The sequence below is a fragment of the Atractosteus spatula genome, chromosome 2 (assembly GCF_055471065.1).
Source record: "Atractosteus spatula isolate fAtrSpa1 chromosome 2, fAtrSpa1.hap1, whole genome shotgun sequence".
Classification (NCBI taxonomy): Eukaryota; Metazoa; Chordata; class Actinopteri; order Semionotiformes; family Lepisosteidae; genus Atractosteus; species Atractosteus spatula.
Window position 1 is genome coordinate 21,059,805 of NC_142707.1, and position 16,452 is coordinate 21,076,256.

Consider the following 16,452-nt stretch of genomic DNA (forward strand, 5'->3'; position numbering starts at 1 on the left):
AACAAGGTGACATAGCTGCTGGCAAATTATTGTTTATGTGCGTGCAAAACATTAAAACAGCACTGGATGAGGGTAAATTCGGTAACACGTAACAGGCTAGCCCAAATAAGGTGGGTACAAAAATAATTGGCAACTCTAAATGCAAAAAAATAGAGGTGGAGAGAGAATGACAGAGAATGAATCTCAAAACTAGTGCACCATTACATGTTTCTAATTTTCTTAAATCTGTAAAATTACCCATAAAGAATTTTCCATAACGACTGCAGATTTGATTTTCTCATTGGTCGTGTTTCTGCGGACTTACTTTTGCTCTTACACATAGCAATAAAGCAGTTGCTATTGGATTCAGAAACCTTTGCTTTGCAAGGTCAAATGGAGCATAGATCACAAAGTGTGAATGTAAAACTACCATCACAGAAGGGCACTTAACATAGGTCTTGACTGATTGGATTCACTACCACCTACACAAAGGCTAACTCTAGATCTCCCAGGCCTGTTTCCAGCACTATCCTCCTCCTACACCTTCAGTGAGATGAATTATATAACCCCCCCACCAGTGAGAACCTTAATAACATTTTAAAATTTGCAAGGATTTTTATTTTTGCCTATCAATATCAAGTAGCAGTATCATTTAATTCATTGTGCTCACAGATCAATTTAATGACTCTGGCACAACATTATGAAGAGATCAAGAGGAAAAGAGGTAGTCCTTAAAATGGGATACCACTTCTGTTTTCACATACCTTTCTATACATTTGCCATATTTAAGAAACAGTAAAATACAGAGAAAATGTATTTAAAGACAGTATTCATTAAATGTTTTGTTATTCATTTGTATCTAAAATATTAAGGAGTTTCCTTTACAAGTCCATACCTGAAATAAAACCTTTTTAGAGCACCAACTTCTGAAGTTGTTATTGCTTTATTCTCTCACAAATTAGTAGGCCTTAGCATCATTATAATATGATATAATACTACTCATAATTTTATTCTGTATTCTACAGAATTTTTAAAGTAACAGTTCTTCAAATAATATGAAATAAAAAACACATAGCATATTTTTGGAGGAAATGACATATAAAAAACGAATAACATAACTTGTAGGACACTTAATGTGTGCTAAGTACTTTTAATTGATTGATTATGAATAATATTATATTAAACACTTTTATGCCAGTTTGCCTGGCTAACAATACATGTTTTTTATGAAGGAATTCATTAAAATAATCATATTATTTGACCAGTCATACTGGGGTGACACTCCTATTCCTGAGCATGATGCAGAAATTTTGCAAACGTTGCTTTAAAAGAAAGACAGGATTGTAGGTCAAATTACATTTAACGTAATAAAAAAACAAATCCAAAAAAAAGTGTCTACCTTAAACTAATGATGTACTGTAGCAATTTGAATTGCACAGCATCTCATCAAAACCTGAAACTTGTACCACCCCTGAAACCGCTGACCAAATAAATCTTTAAAAAATTGGAGTAGTTATATTTTCAGACATATGGTAAAGAACACAAAACATGGGATTGTGCTGTTTTTGGAGTTTTCTGATCTGTCATAAATGAATCAATAATATTCCCTGTTTTAGGATTGTTTCCAATCCTAAAAGAGATTGGAAAGTAGGGGAATATTTATGGAGTACATAGTGGAGAAAATAGTAGTATATAGTGCTTTTCTGGACTTTCCACTCAAAGTGATTTACAGGTAGTGGATACTGGACAGGCTTAAATAAAACAAAACAAAGTTAAGCCCAAACAACAAAGGTGCTGAGGGAGGAGATACATTTCAGAACAGAAAAATGGGTCCAATATCTATGTTACACATCATTCCCTTTCTTTTATCTCTTTAGTACATAAGTGGACCAAGTCTGTGGACCAAGTCCTGGTTGTACTGGAGAGACCTGCATGTCCATTTGACCCCTAGGACTGCACACACAGTGTCGCACACACAACAGTGGTTCCACACCAAGTATGGTCCCACAAGTCCTCAATGACCAAGCAGGAGGAAGAAATAATCGAAGTGTTAACTGTTATGAAGGCAAATGAAGCCTGCAGAAAAATGGGGAATTCCATTGCCACCAGGCCTCGAACTTGATCTTTTTTAGGTGATTACAAATCCAGGCTTCTATGGTAGAAAACATAGTTCTGCAAACATCCTTACGAAGCATGCAGCATTAGACTAGAGGTCCAGTGTATGTTGACACTAGCAGGAAGGAGTTGCCCATGAAATGATCTCAATGACACTGCAACCTCTATCATACAGGGCCTTCTTGATGAGAAGCACTTGCTCTTGATTCTGACAAGATACAAAAATGACCAGACAACAACCACATTGTGTGGAAGTGAATCCAGCTTTTGCAGGTGGGTCTGTGCCTCTAGAAATAGTCTCCTGAGTCACCTCGGGAACAGTAAATGAACTATGGTAGAGATCATCCTCAAATCGATAGCTGCTGAAAAAGAATACACGTGTGGAGGGAAATGTTGTGCTCGTCTAAGGTTCTTCTTCTCATCCCATGTAAAAATACCATTGTTTAGGGTGCCTTCATTTCAGTTTTCTTCAGTTTATAAATACTGAATGCAAACCATCTTAATAACTATAATCAACACTTCTACTGAGAGACATACAGTAAGTAACTTTTAACCTCTGCTTAGGCTTGCATTTCAAATTGGTGAATGCAACAATGTAGTAATGTATTTATCCAAGTGCATAAAACAAATCACTGAGGATTAAATTATTTGTTGTTTAAAAGACATTCTCAGTGCTCATACTGAAATGTTAATGTTGCAATAGTGCTACATAGTAATTTAGTCTTTAATATATCAAGATTATCAAAAACATTTTGATTGTATGTATTTATGTATTTATTATTTAAGAGGTTTCAGAAACTTTCTGTGATAAAAGAAACTCACTCTTTAATCTGACTGCCTTTCCATTTGGCAATGTGGTGCATCATTACTGTGCCTGTTAACTTAAAACTGGTCTCAGCACAACAGAGGATAACATGTTTTAAGAAGACTAAAAACCCATGTGCAAACTTGCTAAGTATTAACAAACTATATTCCGGACCTGATTATAAATTCTTTATTACTAGGATTTAACAGAAACGTTAAATTTTTTATATTTCTTGGACTTCAACTGAAACAAGTAATTCTCAACATATTTCAGAGGCCAGCAATCTTTGCTAATTAACATTTTGGGCTACTTGTATTAAAAAGAAACATTCTATTTGGCCTTGGTTATTTTTAGATGTAGGATTTGGGGAGGCAAAGGCAAAATAAGCAGCTTTTTCTACACAGAAACAACTAGTTTATAATTATTATTGCTTTATGGGTCACAATGGTGTTGTTTGCTGTTACTTAAGAAAACTAATATAATTTTATATACAGTTCAGCACCAAAAATGCTCCTTTGCAAATGGTCTGCAAGTGCTTACTGTTTTGCTTAAAAAATGGAAACCATTTTTTTGCAATCCAAATCAATAACTATTGCAGACAGTGCTCATTTTTGGCACAAAAAGGAATGACTTCAGGAAAGAAAGAAATCTTCAACAGGTTATTTAATTTCTCATTAGCATTTCTCAAAGAGGAAGAAGAGAAACATAATACATGGGTTTTGGATTTTCTCTCAAAAGCTTTTTTTTATTTCTTTATAACACTGTTAAGGAGTTACGGTATAAATGAAGTCCTCCTTATTAATAATCTTATATTTATATCTTATTAACACTATCATTCCTTCACAAAGTGTCAATATTAACTCAATGTATTTAAACCATGGAGTAGGGATGGATTTCTGATCAAATTGTCTTGGACTTAGAAAGGACTGCTTATTTCTAACGTGGGCCACCTGGACCTGAACTTTGAACTGGGTGTTACTGTAGCTGAAACTTAGACACCAGAAACCCATCTTCCAGAAGAAGATGAATTGAATTGAAGTACGCTGCTTTAACAGTGAGGATTTGGGACATGAAGGGAAAAACATTGACAGACCCTGATCCTCAGCCTGGTCGATGCAACTCCAGGCTCCCTGATTCTATTAGCCTAACTTTTTTGTGGAACAGTTTTAGTTGTTTTATTTAATATTAAAAAAGGAAATAAAACCAATTAACAACAATATTCCTCCACGTCCCCCACTATCAGTGGTACCCTCTCCAAGACTCTTCCCAAAAGACCCCAAAGCTGAACTATATAGATCCAAAAGTGGCACTGTGAAGTACAGATCTCACCATATCAGCTGTGACCCACTAAGCCTCCACCATTCCCTAACCCAGCACCATGGATCCGGGCACAGGAAAGCGCCATAGAAATAATATCAAGGAGGTAGGATCCAATGATGCTGGTGGAGGGACAGCAGGGGCTCCCAGCTCAGCGCCAACATCTTTTCATATGACAAGCTAAGTTCTGAATTAGATCCAAGAGCAAAAAAAGGCCCTGTTCAAAACCCTGGAAAAAGAAGCAGAAACCCAAATCCAAAACTATATCTGGACATTAATAAACATGAATAAAGGTGCCCATAGCGCCTCCTGGTCAAAGCCCACACAAGGGAGTAGGAACAAGCTTTTTAGTGCATACTATCAATGAAACATTTTTTTGCATCCAAAACTCCATCAACAGAGGTACAAATGCAATTAGTGTAAATAGGGATTAGCTTGTGCATATTAACGGATATATTTGCTAAATTCAGCAGTAACTGTCTCATACAATCTGACAAAACAGCAAATTATTCAAAGAGACTTGTGAGCTTTTCCAACACTGTGCTTCAAAAATCAACAATTGCTGCTTAAAATTTTGGAACTGAAATACAAAACATTAAATTACATCTCAATATGCCTGCTCCAAAAACTCTAACCGAATGCATCTGCAAGATTATTTTTATGATAAAATGGTAAAGCATCATTTCTGTGTAAAAATATGGATACCTGCCTCATTTGGAAAAAAACATGTCAGTGATACTACCGCTTGAAAGTACCATCCATACCTGTTTAAAAACAGAAGCAACAAAATGAACTAAATAAAATGAATTGTGCATTGTAAAGGGCAACCAATTCAGGAGCTGGAATATTATGGTTAAGATAAAAAACTGGCCTCAGATGACTATAACAGTTCACGCTTTAAGTTAAAAGCAGGCACAGTAATGGATTCTGATGCTCGTGCAGGAAAGGAGATGAGTGACTAATACACTCAAAAGGGTAATGAGCAGAAATGCCCACTGAGGGGACAAGAGCCAAACAAGGTTCTTAGCCGGGTAAGAAAAAAAAAAGTCTTACAATATGAAGATATGTTTTAAAGAAACAGCATTTCAAAATATAGTAATTCCACTGCCTGCTGAGAATTCAGACAAAAAAAAGCCATCTTCCCAGTAGGCTTCCTCATAAGCATGATGTTTCAGCAAGCAGCCTGAAACATCAGAGTGGTGAAATTCAGCTGGTACATGCAGAATGCGTGGCAAATAGGAGTTTAGCCTCACACACATAGAGATGCCCACACACTCAGTAGGTTGACTGGATTTAGCAAAAGAGCTGTCTGTATTCTCACTTGCTCCAGCTTACTGCATTTACTCAAGAGGGAACAACAGTGTTTAATGAATTTATACATACCAGTGAAATACAATCAGTGCACAAAGAAGACATGTTCCAGGCGCAGCGAGACAGGAGGTGGCATGATACACCAATGAGGGATACAGTGTTGGTTACCTTTCTGTCCCAAGTGAGGCTGAGATCTTTCTATTAAGTAGTACTACTTAACTGGAACTGCCTAGAAAGCTGCAAAACACCGACGTCCTGGTCAATGTTAATGAAGACTGGAACCGCTCTTTTTCATTTTTTTAAAAATGCAGAAATGCTATTTGCATACACATAGATAAACATCCAGGCCTGCCCAAGCTTAACAGGATTTTTCCAGCATAAGAAGCAGCATCAAAAGAATCTATTCCAAACTCCACCACAAAACAGAGACCATCTTTCCAACTCGGAATGCAGCTGGAACCAGCTGTACTTCAATAGGACTGCGAACTGTACAAGTACTTTCCTTCCTTAGGAACACTGCGACTTGTCTTCTTGCCGACAAACCAAAGGTCATTCTGGAATCCCAGCAAAAGCCAAGGAACCATGGTGTCCAGTTTAAACGTTTTTCGGGTTTTGTTTTTTTAATTGGACCAGAACCAAGTCTCAATCATGGAGGCACGCTCTGCTGTGGGGACTGAAGTTGCCAGTGAAGTCGCCCAACTTCTCCTTGGAGTTCAAACTGTTGGTCACTCCCTCCGAACTGGTCATCGGGGTGTAGAGATCAACCATAATAACCAGCCAGTTTCAGAACAAGCAAGAAATGTGCAGCCATCCAACTACAAAGCATGTGAACCCAGAGCTTCAAAAAACTGCACACCATAAACTTTTCTTTCATCTGTCTGGCTGCAATAGTGCTGGCGGTCCTTGGTCTGGAGCAGCCTGACCTACTTTGAAGTCATCTCCTTCTGTACTTTAAATACAAACAGAGGATCCTTCTTGCTAATAAAACACACACACATTTTGTCATCTCTCAGATGAAATAACTTGTTTCAGTCTAAAAGATCTAGGTGTGCTCCTATCATTTGCATTACACCGCATCTCTTTGTTAAAATGATCGCGCCCCCCGCCCACTCCTCCCTAAAAAATTTTCGAAGTTGTTTTCTTGTTTTTGTCTATTTAGCCTTGAAGCCGAGATCCTACACCCTTGGTATTTTGATTTCCTTAGCGCAAAGCCGAGCAACTAGACAAAAGGAGCTGCGATAGAACCGTGCCAAGTCTTGCCTGCCTTTTTTTCCTTTTCCTCTCTCCCTCCCTGCTCTCTCTCTCACAGCATGGCAACCTTCCCAAGCTGCATTGGCGGAGCTCCAGCCTGTGCCAGCCTGTCTGTGTCTATGTCCCCAAAATGAGCCGATAAATAAATAGCCTCTCGTATGATCACCAGCGCTCCCTGGCACTACAAATGTACCTTTGTTGCCTCCATTTTCCTGGCTACACACACATATATACAGTTAACAATGGCACACTCTCCAGCTCCCCCTCACCTCCTCTTCCCACCCCTACCAAATGTACAGGGGTTTCTAAGCCTATCATTCACTCACTTACTAATAGTCTCCTATATGTCTTTGAAGTGAACAGTTTTGTAAGTCCTGCAAGTCCTGTTTTGCTATTCAGTGCCAGGAAATCCACTCACTACATGCCAAACACGCCACCTTCTGTGGTTTAGGGACATGTCAGTGCCCACTACCCACAGCACCCCCCACTCTCACACAAGTGTACCCACCCTCTCCATAACATAGCCTTATGGGATTCAGCTAAGTGTGGCAGATGCATAATTCTTTCTATTGGAAAAGAAAAGGCAGTTGATTGGTTGGAAATTCCTCTTAAAGGCATATGTTACCTTATCCCAAAGATCTCCTTTGGCCAAAGGGACATTAAAGGGGATGTTCTAGCATCTAGTATCCTAATGCATACTAAAACCAATTTTCTGTTGCATACAGTATGAATACATTTCAACTAAGAGAACTGGTTTTCTCCTCCTGTCTATTAACTTGTTGAAGGAATAAGTGTTTATTATTAATATGTGGTAGGGGATGAGTGCTTGTATGTACCAGAATTTACCATGTAATAGCACAGCTCATTAAGCGCAAAAGAACAGGCAGCTTTCATGATTGTTTGATCATGACAAGATTTAAATGAGAAAAGGCCACTAACACCTGAGCTCTCTCAGAAAGTGTAATGCTTGGAATGGAATAAAGTTTTCATTCATATTATTGAGCATGAAAAGGTCCAAAAATGCTGTAACACCTATTTTAAAAAAAAACAGGATATTCATTATTACCCAAAATGTCACTTGATCACCACTAAATGCCACATAACTTGAAAAGAGTATAAACAACAATTCCCTTAGTTACCTGACATTTCTTTCAATACCTTGTATACCGAAAGCCTTCAAAAAATGCTGTATTCAAGATGAATTTCAGTAAAATTGACACACTGCGACTGGCACTTAGGACAGTAGCATTTAACATTGCAGCTGTGGTACAGAGAGAAGAAGGGCAGGAAATGGAACACTGTGAGACAAATGGTTCTGTAGGTGGTGACGAAAATGGAAGCTCACTCAATATTCAGACAGTGCCTGACTACAGAGGTAGCTATAACCTGAAAGCTGGTTAAAAATATCAAGGAATCAACTACAGTGCAGTGAAGTCTCAAAAAGAAACTGCTGAGTGGAGAAGTTAATCAGGAATGTTGGGTGAAATCTCCAGACTATTCAAATCTAGGAATACTGCATCAGATTCAGAGGAGGCACTGGGATTGTGATGGCAAAACGGCAAAAGAAAAGTAAAATAATGTTTACGGTACATACTTCTTACCAACCACTGACAGCTTGTACATCATCCTCATACGATTGTCTTTCCACACTTTAGGAAGCTAAACTTCCTGAAACATATCTGAAAGAGGAGCAAACTACCAATCTATTTTCAGTACAATTGTTACTGATTTGGTCACTGTAATAATCTCTTTCTTTCAGTTTAAGTCCCCAATCAGGGACCATAAGCAGAAATACCCGATAGTGACTGTAATTACAGCTATTTGCAGACTCTGACCAAAGCAACACAAGACTGCTTGGGACTGACCGGAACACACTGTGGGCCTTTGGCTGCTCCAGTTACTGGCTGGCAGCCAGTGGGACTGGCCTGTCCTTTTGCATTTACTGGAACTCTTGATGTGTGCATTGCAGGATCTTAATGCGAGGAAGGCTAGGCAGTGGATTTGTCAAGGAGGATGTGTGTTCATTTTTCTTAGCTCTTCTATGACAGAACAAGTGGGCAGTAAGAGACTAAACTGAACAAGCTCATGTAAATCGGGAAAGGAAAAAAAGGAGGTGGTGGGGATGGAAATGGAGGAGTGCGACCAATTAAATCACTAAAGAAAGCTAAAAAACAATTGAACACAAAACGATATCTACAAAAGCTTATTGCAAGAGTACTGTGGTTTTTAGCACAACACTATCTCTGAAAGTCTCCATTTACCATTCTTACAGAAATATAAATATTCGTAACATAATACTATTAAAAAGGACTGAGTTTCCAAATGTCCCATAAATATTTCTTGATAAATCATCCTTTCAGGTGCAATTCAGATTGGGGAAGTTTGTAGATCCTAACGGCACTACAATTTCACTTGTTTTCAAACTGGTAAACACCACAGGATTATGAAATCTGATTTTTCCTGCTTAACGAACTGCTAATTAGCCTTATTTTCAATCCACATAATAAACAACTAATTGCCACTTATACTTTTGTGATAGGTATATCAATTTCAAGTCATCAAGGTGGTAGATGCATTATTTAGGAATATGTAAGGGTTATCGTAACCTCTCCCAGTACGTGTATAATAAAAGAGTTCAAGTCAAAAGGGGTCCATACAATTTGGGATTAAGCATACACAAGGGGTAACTTATAAAAATCAAACAGTTTAAAGAGAATCAAAACTCTAAAACATGAAACAGACTCAGAAAATAAAAAATGTACAATAGGGAATGTTCAGAAATTTCTACTTCAAAGGCACATCTGGGGAATTTCACAGGCCTGTGAATTTAGTGTAACTCAGCATGCAGAAATTACATATTGCTTGAGATTAAAAACGCTACAAGATATTAACTTGAGGAACTATGTCATCTTTTGAAGGACAATGAAACTAACTTTGTGTCTTTTCATTAGAGTGGGTGTTAATTATGTACACTTTGTCCAGTGTCTATCCAGCAGTAAACTGAACAATCATTTTTCATTAACACGGTTGTACTGCCATGCAATTCAGGAAAAGTCAAAGTACTGCTGTAGGGGTATGAGAATGACCTGGGCCATAGGGGAAACAGCTATATTCTCAAATCTAAAATACTAATAAATTACAAGCTAAAATCTAGTCTTTTTCATTGCATTTCATTAGCATGTTAGCTATAATGCCCATACTCTCCATTTTGAGACTAGGAATGTGGTTTACAGAATGACCTCTAGATCTGTTTTTTTGTCTTAACCTGTACCATTCTGCTGTAAGATTTATCACTGGTGTCTGCAATCATACACATTATTGTGATCTTTATTCTTTCATTGATTGGTCCTCTCTGTGTATAAATGAATGCTTCACCGAGCATGAGAACATAGAAAATCTTCAAATGAAAGGCGGCCATTTGGACCATCTAGCTCATTTAGTTTTTAGCAGATGAATGATCCAAGGGTGTCATCCAACCAATTTTCGAAAGAGGCGATAGTACCAGCTTCGACAACATAGTTTCAGAACTTTTAGAAATGTTAAATTTAATGGTTTAAACTAATTTCCAGATCTTTTACTGGGAAAACACAGATCTTAATAATCTAATTTATTTCTCTGCACCATGCTATAATTTTAGATGGTTTATTTTTTAAAAACTGAACCTCCCAAGAACAATCACTGACCCTGAGTGCAAGTCACTTCAACTTGCCACTGTCAATGACTAGAACAAACTGCCCAGTAAGCTTAAACTGTCCACCTTCATATCTGAGGACATTTTCAGCTGTATGGTTAAATTTTACCTTCCTGGCCCCTGTACATACTAACACTGCCATATCTTATGTGCATTTAATTGCTTGTTATTTTCTTTCTTACACTGCTTTGGTTCAAAACTGGTGTAAGCCTCTTGGCCAAGTCATCACTGTAAATGAGAAATTGTATTCAACAGAGTTATCTGGTTAAATACGGTAGAGCAGAGTTTAAAAGTAATAAGATCATTATTATCATCAGTCACCAGCATATTTCTATTCCTTTAAGGACAGAAATAGAATAGTAATGGGAGAGTGTAAAACTAGCAGAAACACACTATAAATATTTTAAACAGGGATGTTCTCCTTAGTGCCTGAGAGGGGCTTGTAGTCATATTTCAGAGTTTATAGGAACAAAATTAGCAATCTAGCCTTAACCTCCATTAAAAAGCCTCAATAAAAGACAGAAAATATAACACTGAAAAATTACTTACACTGATGCATATCTACAAAAAGGCTGATATACAGGGCACACAATTTGTAACATCAGCTTTCGTTCTCTATAACTAATAAGACTCCTGTAAGCAAATTTAAGAAGCTGAATAAAGCAGTTGTTTTATAAGTGCTTAAATCCGGTTTGTATATTTAGTGCAATATTTCTTTATGGTAGTCTGCACTCACAGGACAGCTGTCCTTTTAGAGTGCCGCAATTACTGCTCAGTATGGTAGAGAGAAGCTCGTTTTTAGATTTCTGAAAAAAAAAACGCAACTCCAGAGCAATTCTCTTCATATTGACTTTGAATCTTTTTGTTGTCACCCTCATAATCTACGGGTTCCAATTTAGTCCTTATGAATGTCTTGAAACAAGAGAGCCGCCCACCAAGTACCTCTCCTAGTCTTGGTTTCAAACTGTTTCCTGGCAACGTCCAAGCCCCCCAGCGCTGTTCGGTTGCCAAGGGGAAGCCTGTGGAGGCCAGTGACAGTAATCAGACTGCTGCAGTCCTGCGGGGTGTATCTCCGCACGCCTGTGTCTCATACCATTACACAGAGGTGTGATGTGAGGCGCATCTTAAGCAGCCCAAAACAGCTCTAGGGATCCTACTCTCTCAGCAGAACAGGGAGAGGAGAAAGTGGAGAAAGAAAAACACACACATGCACTAACATCTCTGCATAAAAAGGCTCAGCAGAAAGAAACTCAGTGTGCCCACCTGATATAGCACCAAGCCCTTTTTTTTCTTCCATTGATGTGTACCACCTTGGAAACAGATTTAGCTTTTGAAAGCTTACCCAGCTTGTCTGAGCTTTCTGCACGGCTGGGGCCTTCCCGGTTGCTTCACACCTCTCAGGGATTCAATGTAAGCCATTTATTTCTCTTTCATTATACCCGTTGTTGCAACAAAGACCCGACCGCTGAAGGTACTGCACTATGTTTTTCCCTGATCGATATTTCTTAAGACATAGAGCTGCTGTTCAAAGAGCAAGCAGACAGGGCGCCACATTCTTTTTTCAGTCGTTGATCGTTTCTGGTACGTTTGCACATCACTGCTGAGATCCTAACTATCATTTTCCTGGCTAGTTGTGTTTAGTGCTGGAGTTAAGAGTGTAGAATGTGGCCTATTAACAATTGTTTTCTGTCTAATTCTGTAACAAAGCACAAAGGAAACAGTATTAATCTTTAAAGCAAGTGCATTGTGTGAAATTGCATTTTTAAATTAAGCACTTATAATATTTGAAATTGTGCATTAACTCATTTTAAACACACATTTCCCTCTATTTAAAATCTATTTGCAGGGTCCTACTAAATGATATATTTATAAATTGTTCAGAGATACATTTAAAATAATAATAACAGCTAGTATTTAGTTACACAATTACAGTTATATAGCTATATTCTTACAAAATTATACTGAAATGGTTTCAATAAAACAGTAAATGTTTATAACAGTTATGACTCAAAAGTTGTGAGTGGAAAAAAGACTGGTGTAGCCAATGTTCAGTTTTACATAATTCAAAATTTTATGAAATACCCTAATTGTAGCAACAAATATTCTAAGCAAACATACCAATTGTGTGAGTCACAGATGGAGACTTTTTAAAGGCAAAAGGGATATTTAGCACTGACTAAAAACTAATTCTGCAGGCCACAGAAACATCTCAGACTCTCATTCAGTGCTCTATGCTACTGAAATACTTCACAATCTTCAATCCTAGGCTTTTAGGAAGAATGATTTCATACTTTAAAATATTCAAATTGTACAGCACAAATCCATTTTGTAATGATACAGTAACATTGCTGGAATTACCAAATAAAAGGTTCGGCATAACTGTGGCCTCTTGATTAGCTCAGCCAGCAAATGTTTGCTACAGAGTACACTACGAGCTCTATAATCATGGTTCCGAGCCTGGAGACACTAGCCATGACTGGGATTCTCCAGGCAGTACCAGACAGCCTCACTGGTGCTGTCTGGACAAGACTCTACTTCAAATGGCGCTGAACCACCTGCACACCTGGCGGTGGTGCCTCTGACACTTGAAAAGACAAATGATTTGAAGGTGAGCAAACAGACGGAGTCTCCCTACACTTCGTAATTTCTCCCACTCGTGCCCTTGAGGGGTAGCAGAGAGTCGAGATATGAAAATTACACAATACACAATTGCCTATTCCAAATTGGGTGGCTAGAACAAACAAATAACTGGACCTAAAACCAAAGTTTTATATTACTGTTAAATACTGCCCAGCCTCAAGCGTTGGTCACAGTCTCAGTTGGTGTTTGTGGAGAAGAGAACATGACTTCTGACTGATACGCATAGGAATTTGTCAATTCATCCATTAGTTCCCAGAGGTCACCTAATGGCAAGCAATTAAACAGAAATGGCGGTAAAAGTAATCAAACAGAAATGCTGTGTGCTGTCCTGTTTATACATTACAGCAATTCATCTTAAAATAATAACATCTATTCACTTGAAGACCTTGAAAACAGAGTGTGACAATAATGTGACATACTGGAATATGAGGCGCGGCTGCTTGCTTAAGTCATTTTATTTGAAAGCCAAACAGCTTATGTTATTTAAGCGTTCCCCCCCCCCCCAAGTACGATTCACCATTTTTCAATCGCCTTGTTTATGGTAAAATTTCTCCCCTCACTTGAGGAATATCACTTCCACACCAGCTAGTCCACAGAGTGAAAATACTACTCAATACAGTATATTTGATACGATTGATCTGTGATGTCTTTCCACGGGGAGAATGCAGTACCCTGTGAGCATGCTGAGAGGTCAATAAATTGCACATTCTACACAAACGGATTCATTTTACAGTTACATTTGGTATGAAATGTACCATATAACGAAAATATTTGAGTGTATATATGCAGAGTCAGAACGGGTAAATGTTTGATCCAGGCAAACTACAGCAGCCAGCTTCATAATATTTGCTTGTAGGCTAAGTAGTAAGAAACCTGGATGGCTTGTTGGCTACCTAACCCTTTCCAAATGAGACAACACTGCAAACAGATCTTTTTAACTGCTTGATTTATTCATTGCAGCATCTCTGCACTCCCAAGTCTTCTGCAGACAAGCTACTGTTCATGCAGACACTTAGAAATAATCATCAAAATTGCAACCTGAAGGCACAATGACCCTGCATGCGTGACTTCATGAAATGGTCCTTGCCAGACTCCGCCACTGCGTTGCTATTTACTGTTTGAGGTAAATAACAGCATGATGGGTCTATTTCATTTTGCTTAACAGCTTGTGTCTTAACTTCAAGCCTAGAAAAACAGTGACCGTGTGAGTGCAAAATGCAAAATACAAAGTCCAACTTGACCCTTAATGACTAACGCGTGGGTCCAAAATGTATTGCGGGTGATTGCTATGACTGGTAAAAGCCATTTGCAAACTGTGGATAAATGAGTCACAGAATGGCTATTGATATTACAGATGCAGAATGATCTTCACCCCATTTGTACTGAATGTCATGTCTCCCTACCTAGCACATATACTGTGAAACATTCAGGTACTGTTCTTGGACTGGTACTGTTGAAAAACAGTGAGCAAGCACCGGCACGGTGTGACTCATTTTATCCATCCAGAATGTACAGTACAGTATGTAGCAATATCTGAGTAACTGCAACACAAAATACTGCAAACAATCTACGAAGCAATGAATGGCAACTAAGATTTTGCATCATACTTATAACGTTTCATTAGGTTCCCTGCATAATGTGCCGGGTGATGAAAGTTAAAATTCGAGTTAGCTTTTTTTTTAATATAATGGAAATCAATTTCAAACTGGTTTAAAATTACAATATGACTGTCTTGGTGCTCGTGGGCTTTACCTGCTCTTCACTGTCATTGCACTTGCAGAATTGTTAAAGATGTCAAACGGAGACAACATCTCAACAGCGATTTCTGTTAAATGGGTTTAGGTTAGTTTGCTTTTTGGATACAGTACATACTGTACACTAAAGAAAATAGGAGAATGCTGCTATAAACACACGCACACAGGCAAGCCCCAAAAACAGGCAACGGAATGTGTCCTGTGAACAACTGCGAGTTTCGAGATTCATTAGGGCTGTGCACCGTGAACCACATTTGTGCGTTCATGAATTCTGAATTAATAAACATCTTCAACCAGATGAATTTCAGAAAAAGATACATTATCCCACAATTCATTTTGCAACTTGACTTCCGATCATACCTCCTGGGTTTATTTTTAATACACTTTTGTTACGGAAGTGTCGAGCTTTAGATAAGACGTCAATCAGAAGTTAGAGTCATCAACAGATAGAAACGTATCCCTCGTTAGCTTTATTGTTATAATTGAAACAAAAAGGTGCTGCATTTCATAACAGCGAATGTAAGCGGATATACAGTTGGTACAATGGTGTGCTGGGAGGCAGTCTTTCTGAGCATGCCCTTTGAGCATGCGAGTTTAGGGACAAACAAAAGCGCAGGGCGGACGTTTCACGACTGCTTTCATTCTCAATGAATTACGCAGGATTTTACTCTGAAGTACTACGGGACAGGCTATACTGTAGATACTACAATTGTTGCGTCCTGCAACATTATTTATACCAGGTGTTGGCGTTTTGTTTGAACCCATTACTTAAAGTTTTACAACGATAGTTTTAGCTTTTGGAAAAAAAAAAGATTTTGTTCCTACCTGAAACTTGTAGTTTTTCACTTCTGCCAGGAAGTGCCGCCTCTGCAGTTGGTAATTGTATTTTGGAAGACATGTCTCCCATTCTACTGTAGGCAAAGTGACGCCAATTTATAAGCAGACGAGTTAGTGCTGGCATGGAGTCCGGAGAGAGAGCAGTAAATAGCGCGTTCACATTGAACTTGTGTAACCAAGTTACGTAATTCAGCCACGATCAACATCTATGGCTCGGGTGTTACTTAATGTATAGGAAGGCAGTACTACATCTCGAGTGTTAACGTGGAGGAACTAATACCACTGAATTTTTATAGAATATGACGCTGGATTTTGCTATACAATACTTTCGTTTACTTGGGCTTCACAAATGCACTTTAAAGCATAGACAACAAGGTTAATTCATGTATTACCCTCCTCCGATTATAATATTGGTTTTATTTCTATTTGTAACACACAGGTACATGTTTTGTTTAGATTTTTCATTGATTGGTGTTGTTACTCGGTGTCCATTTGTAAACGTAAAACCCAGAAGAAAAATCAACACATCTTGTTATTTAGTAGTTTTTCAAAGTTAACGTTTAAAACAGCGTTGAATCTTAGTAGTTGTTCATTACTGCACTAGTTAAAACAAGTGTGCATTTATACGCACTTTAGAAGGAATAGTGTGTATGAAGTATTACTTTCAAACTTCTCAAAGAGTTTTATTAGTTTAAATGCACAAATTTGTTTAAAAAATGACATAATCTATAAATTAATAAATGTGAAGACAT

The 16,452-nt window shown here is 38.1% G+C and overlaps 1 protein-coding gene across 1 annotated transcript in view; it reads right to left on the bottom strand.

The window, feature by feature from the left end:
* Positions 1 to 15,867, bottom strand: part of msraa (methionine sulfoxide reductase Aa) — a 96,923-nt gene extending 81,056 nt beyond the window's left edge. The window contains exon 1 of the mRNA XM_088909071.1: positions 15,689 to 15,867. Coding sequence (XP_088765197.1) covers positions 15,689 to 15,824 — 136 coding nt within the window. The 5' untranslated portion in view covers positions 15,825 to 15,867. The remainder of the gene's footprint in view (positions 1 to 15,688) is intronic.
* Between the last annotated feature and the right edge of the window lie 585 nt (positions 15,868 to 16,452).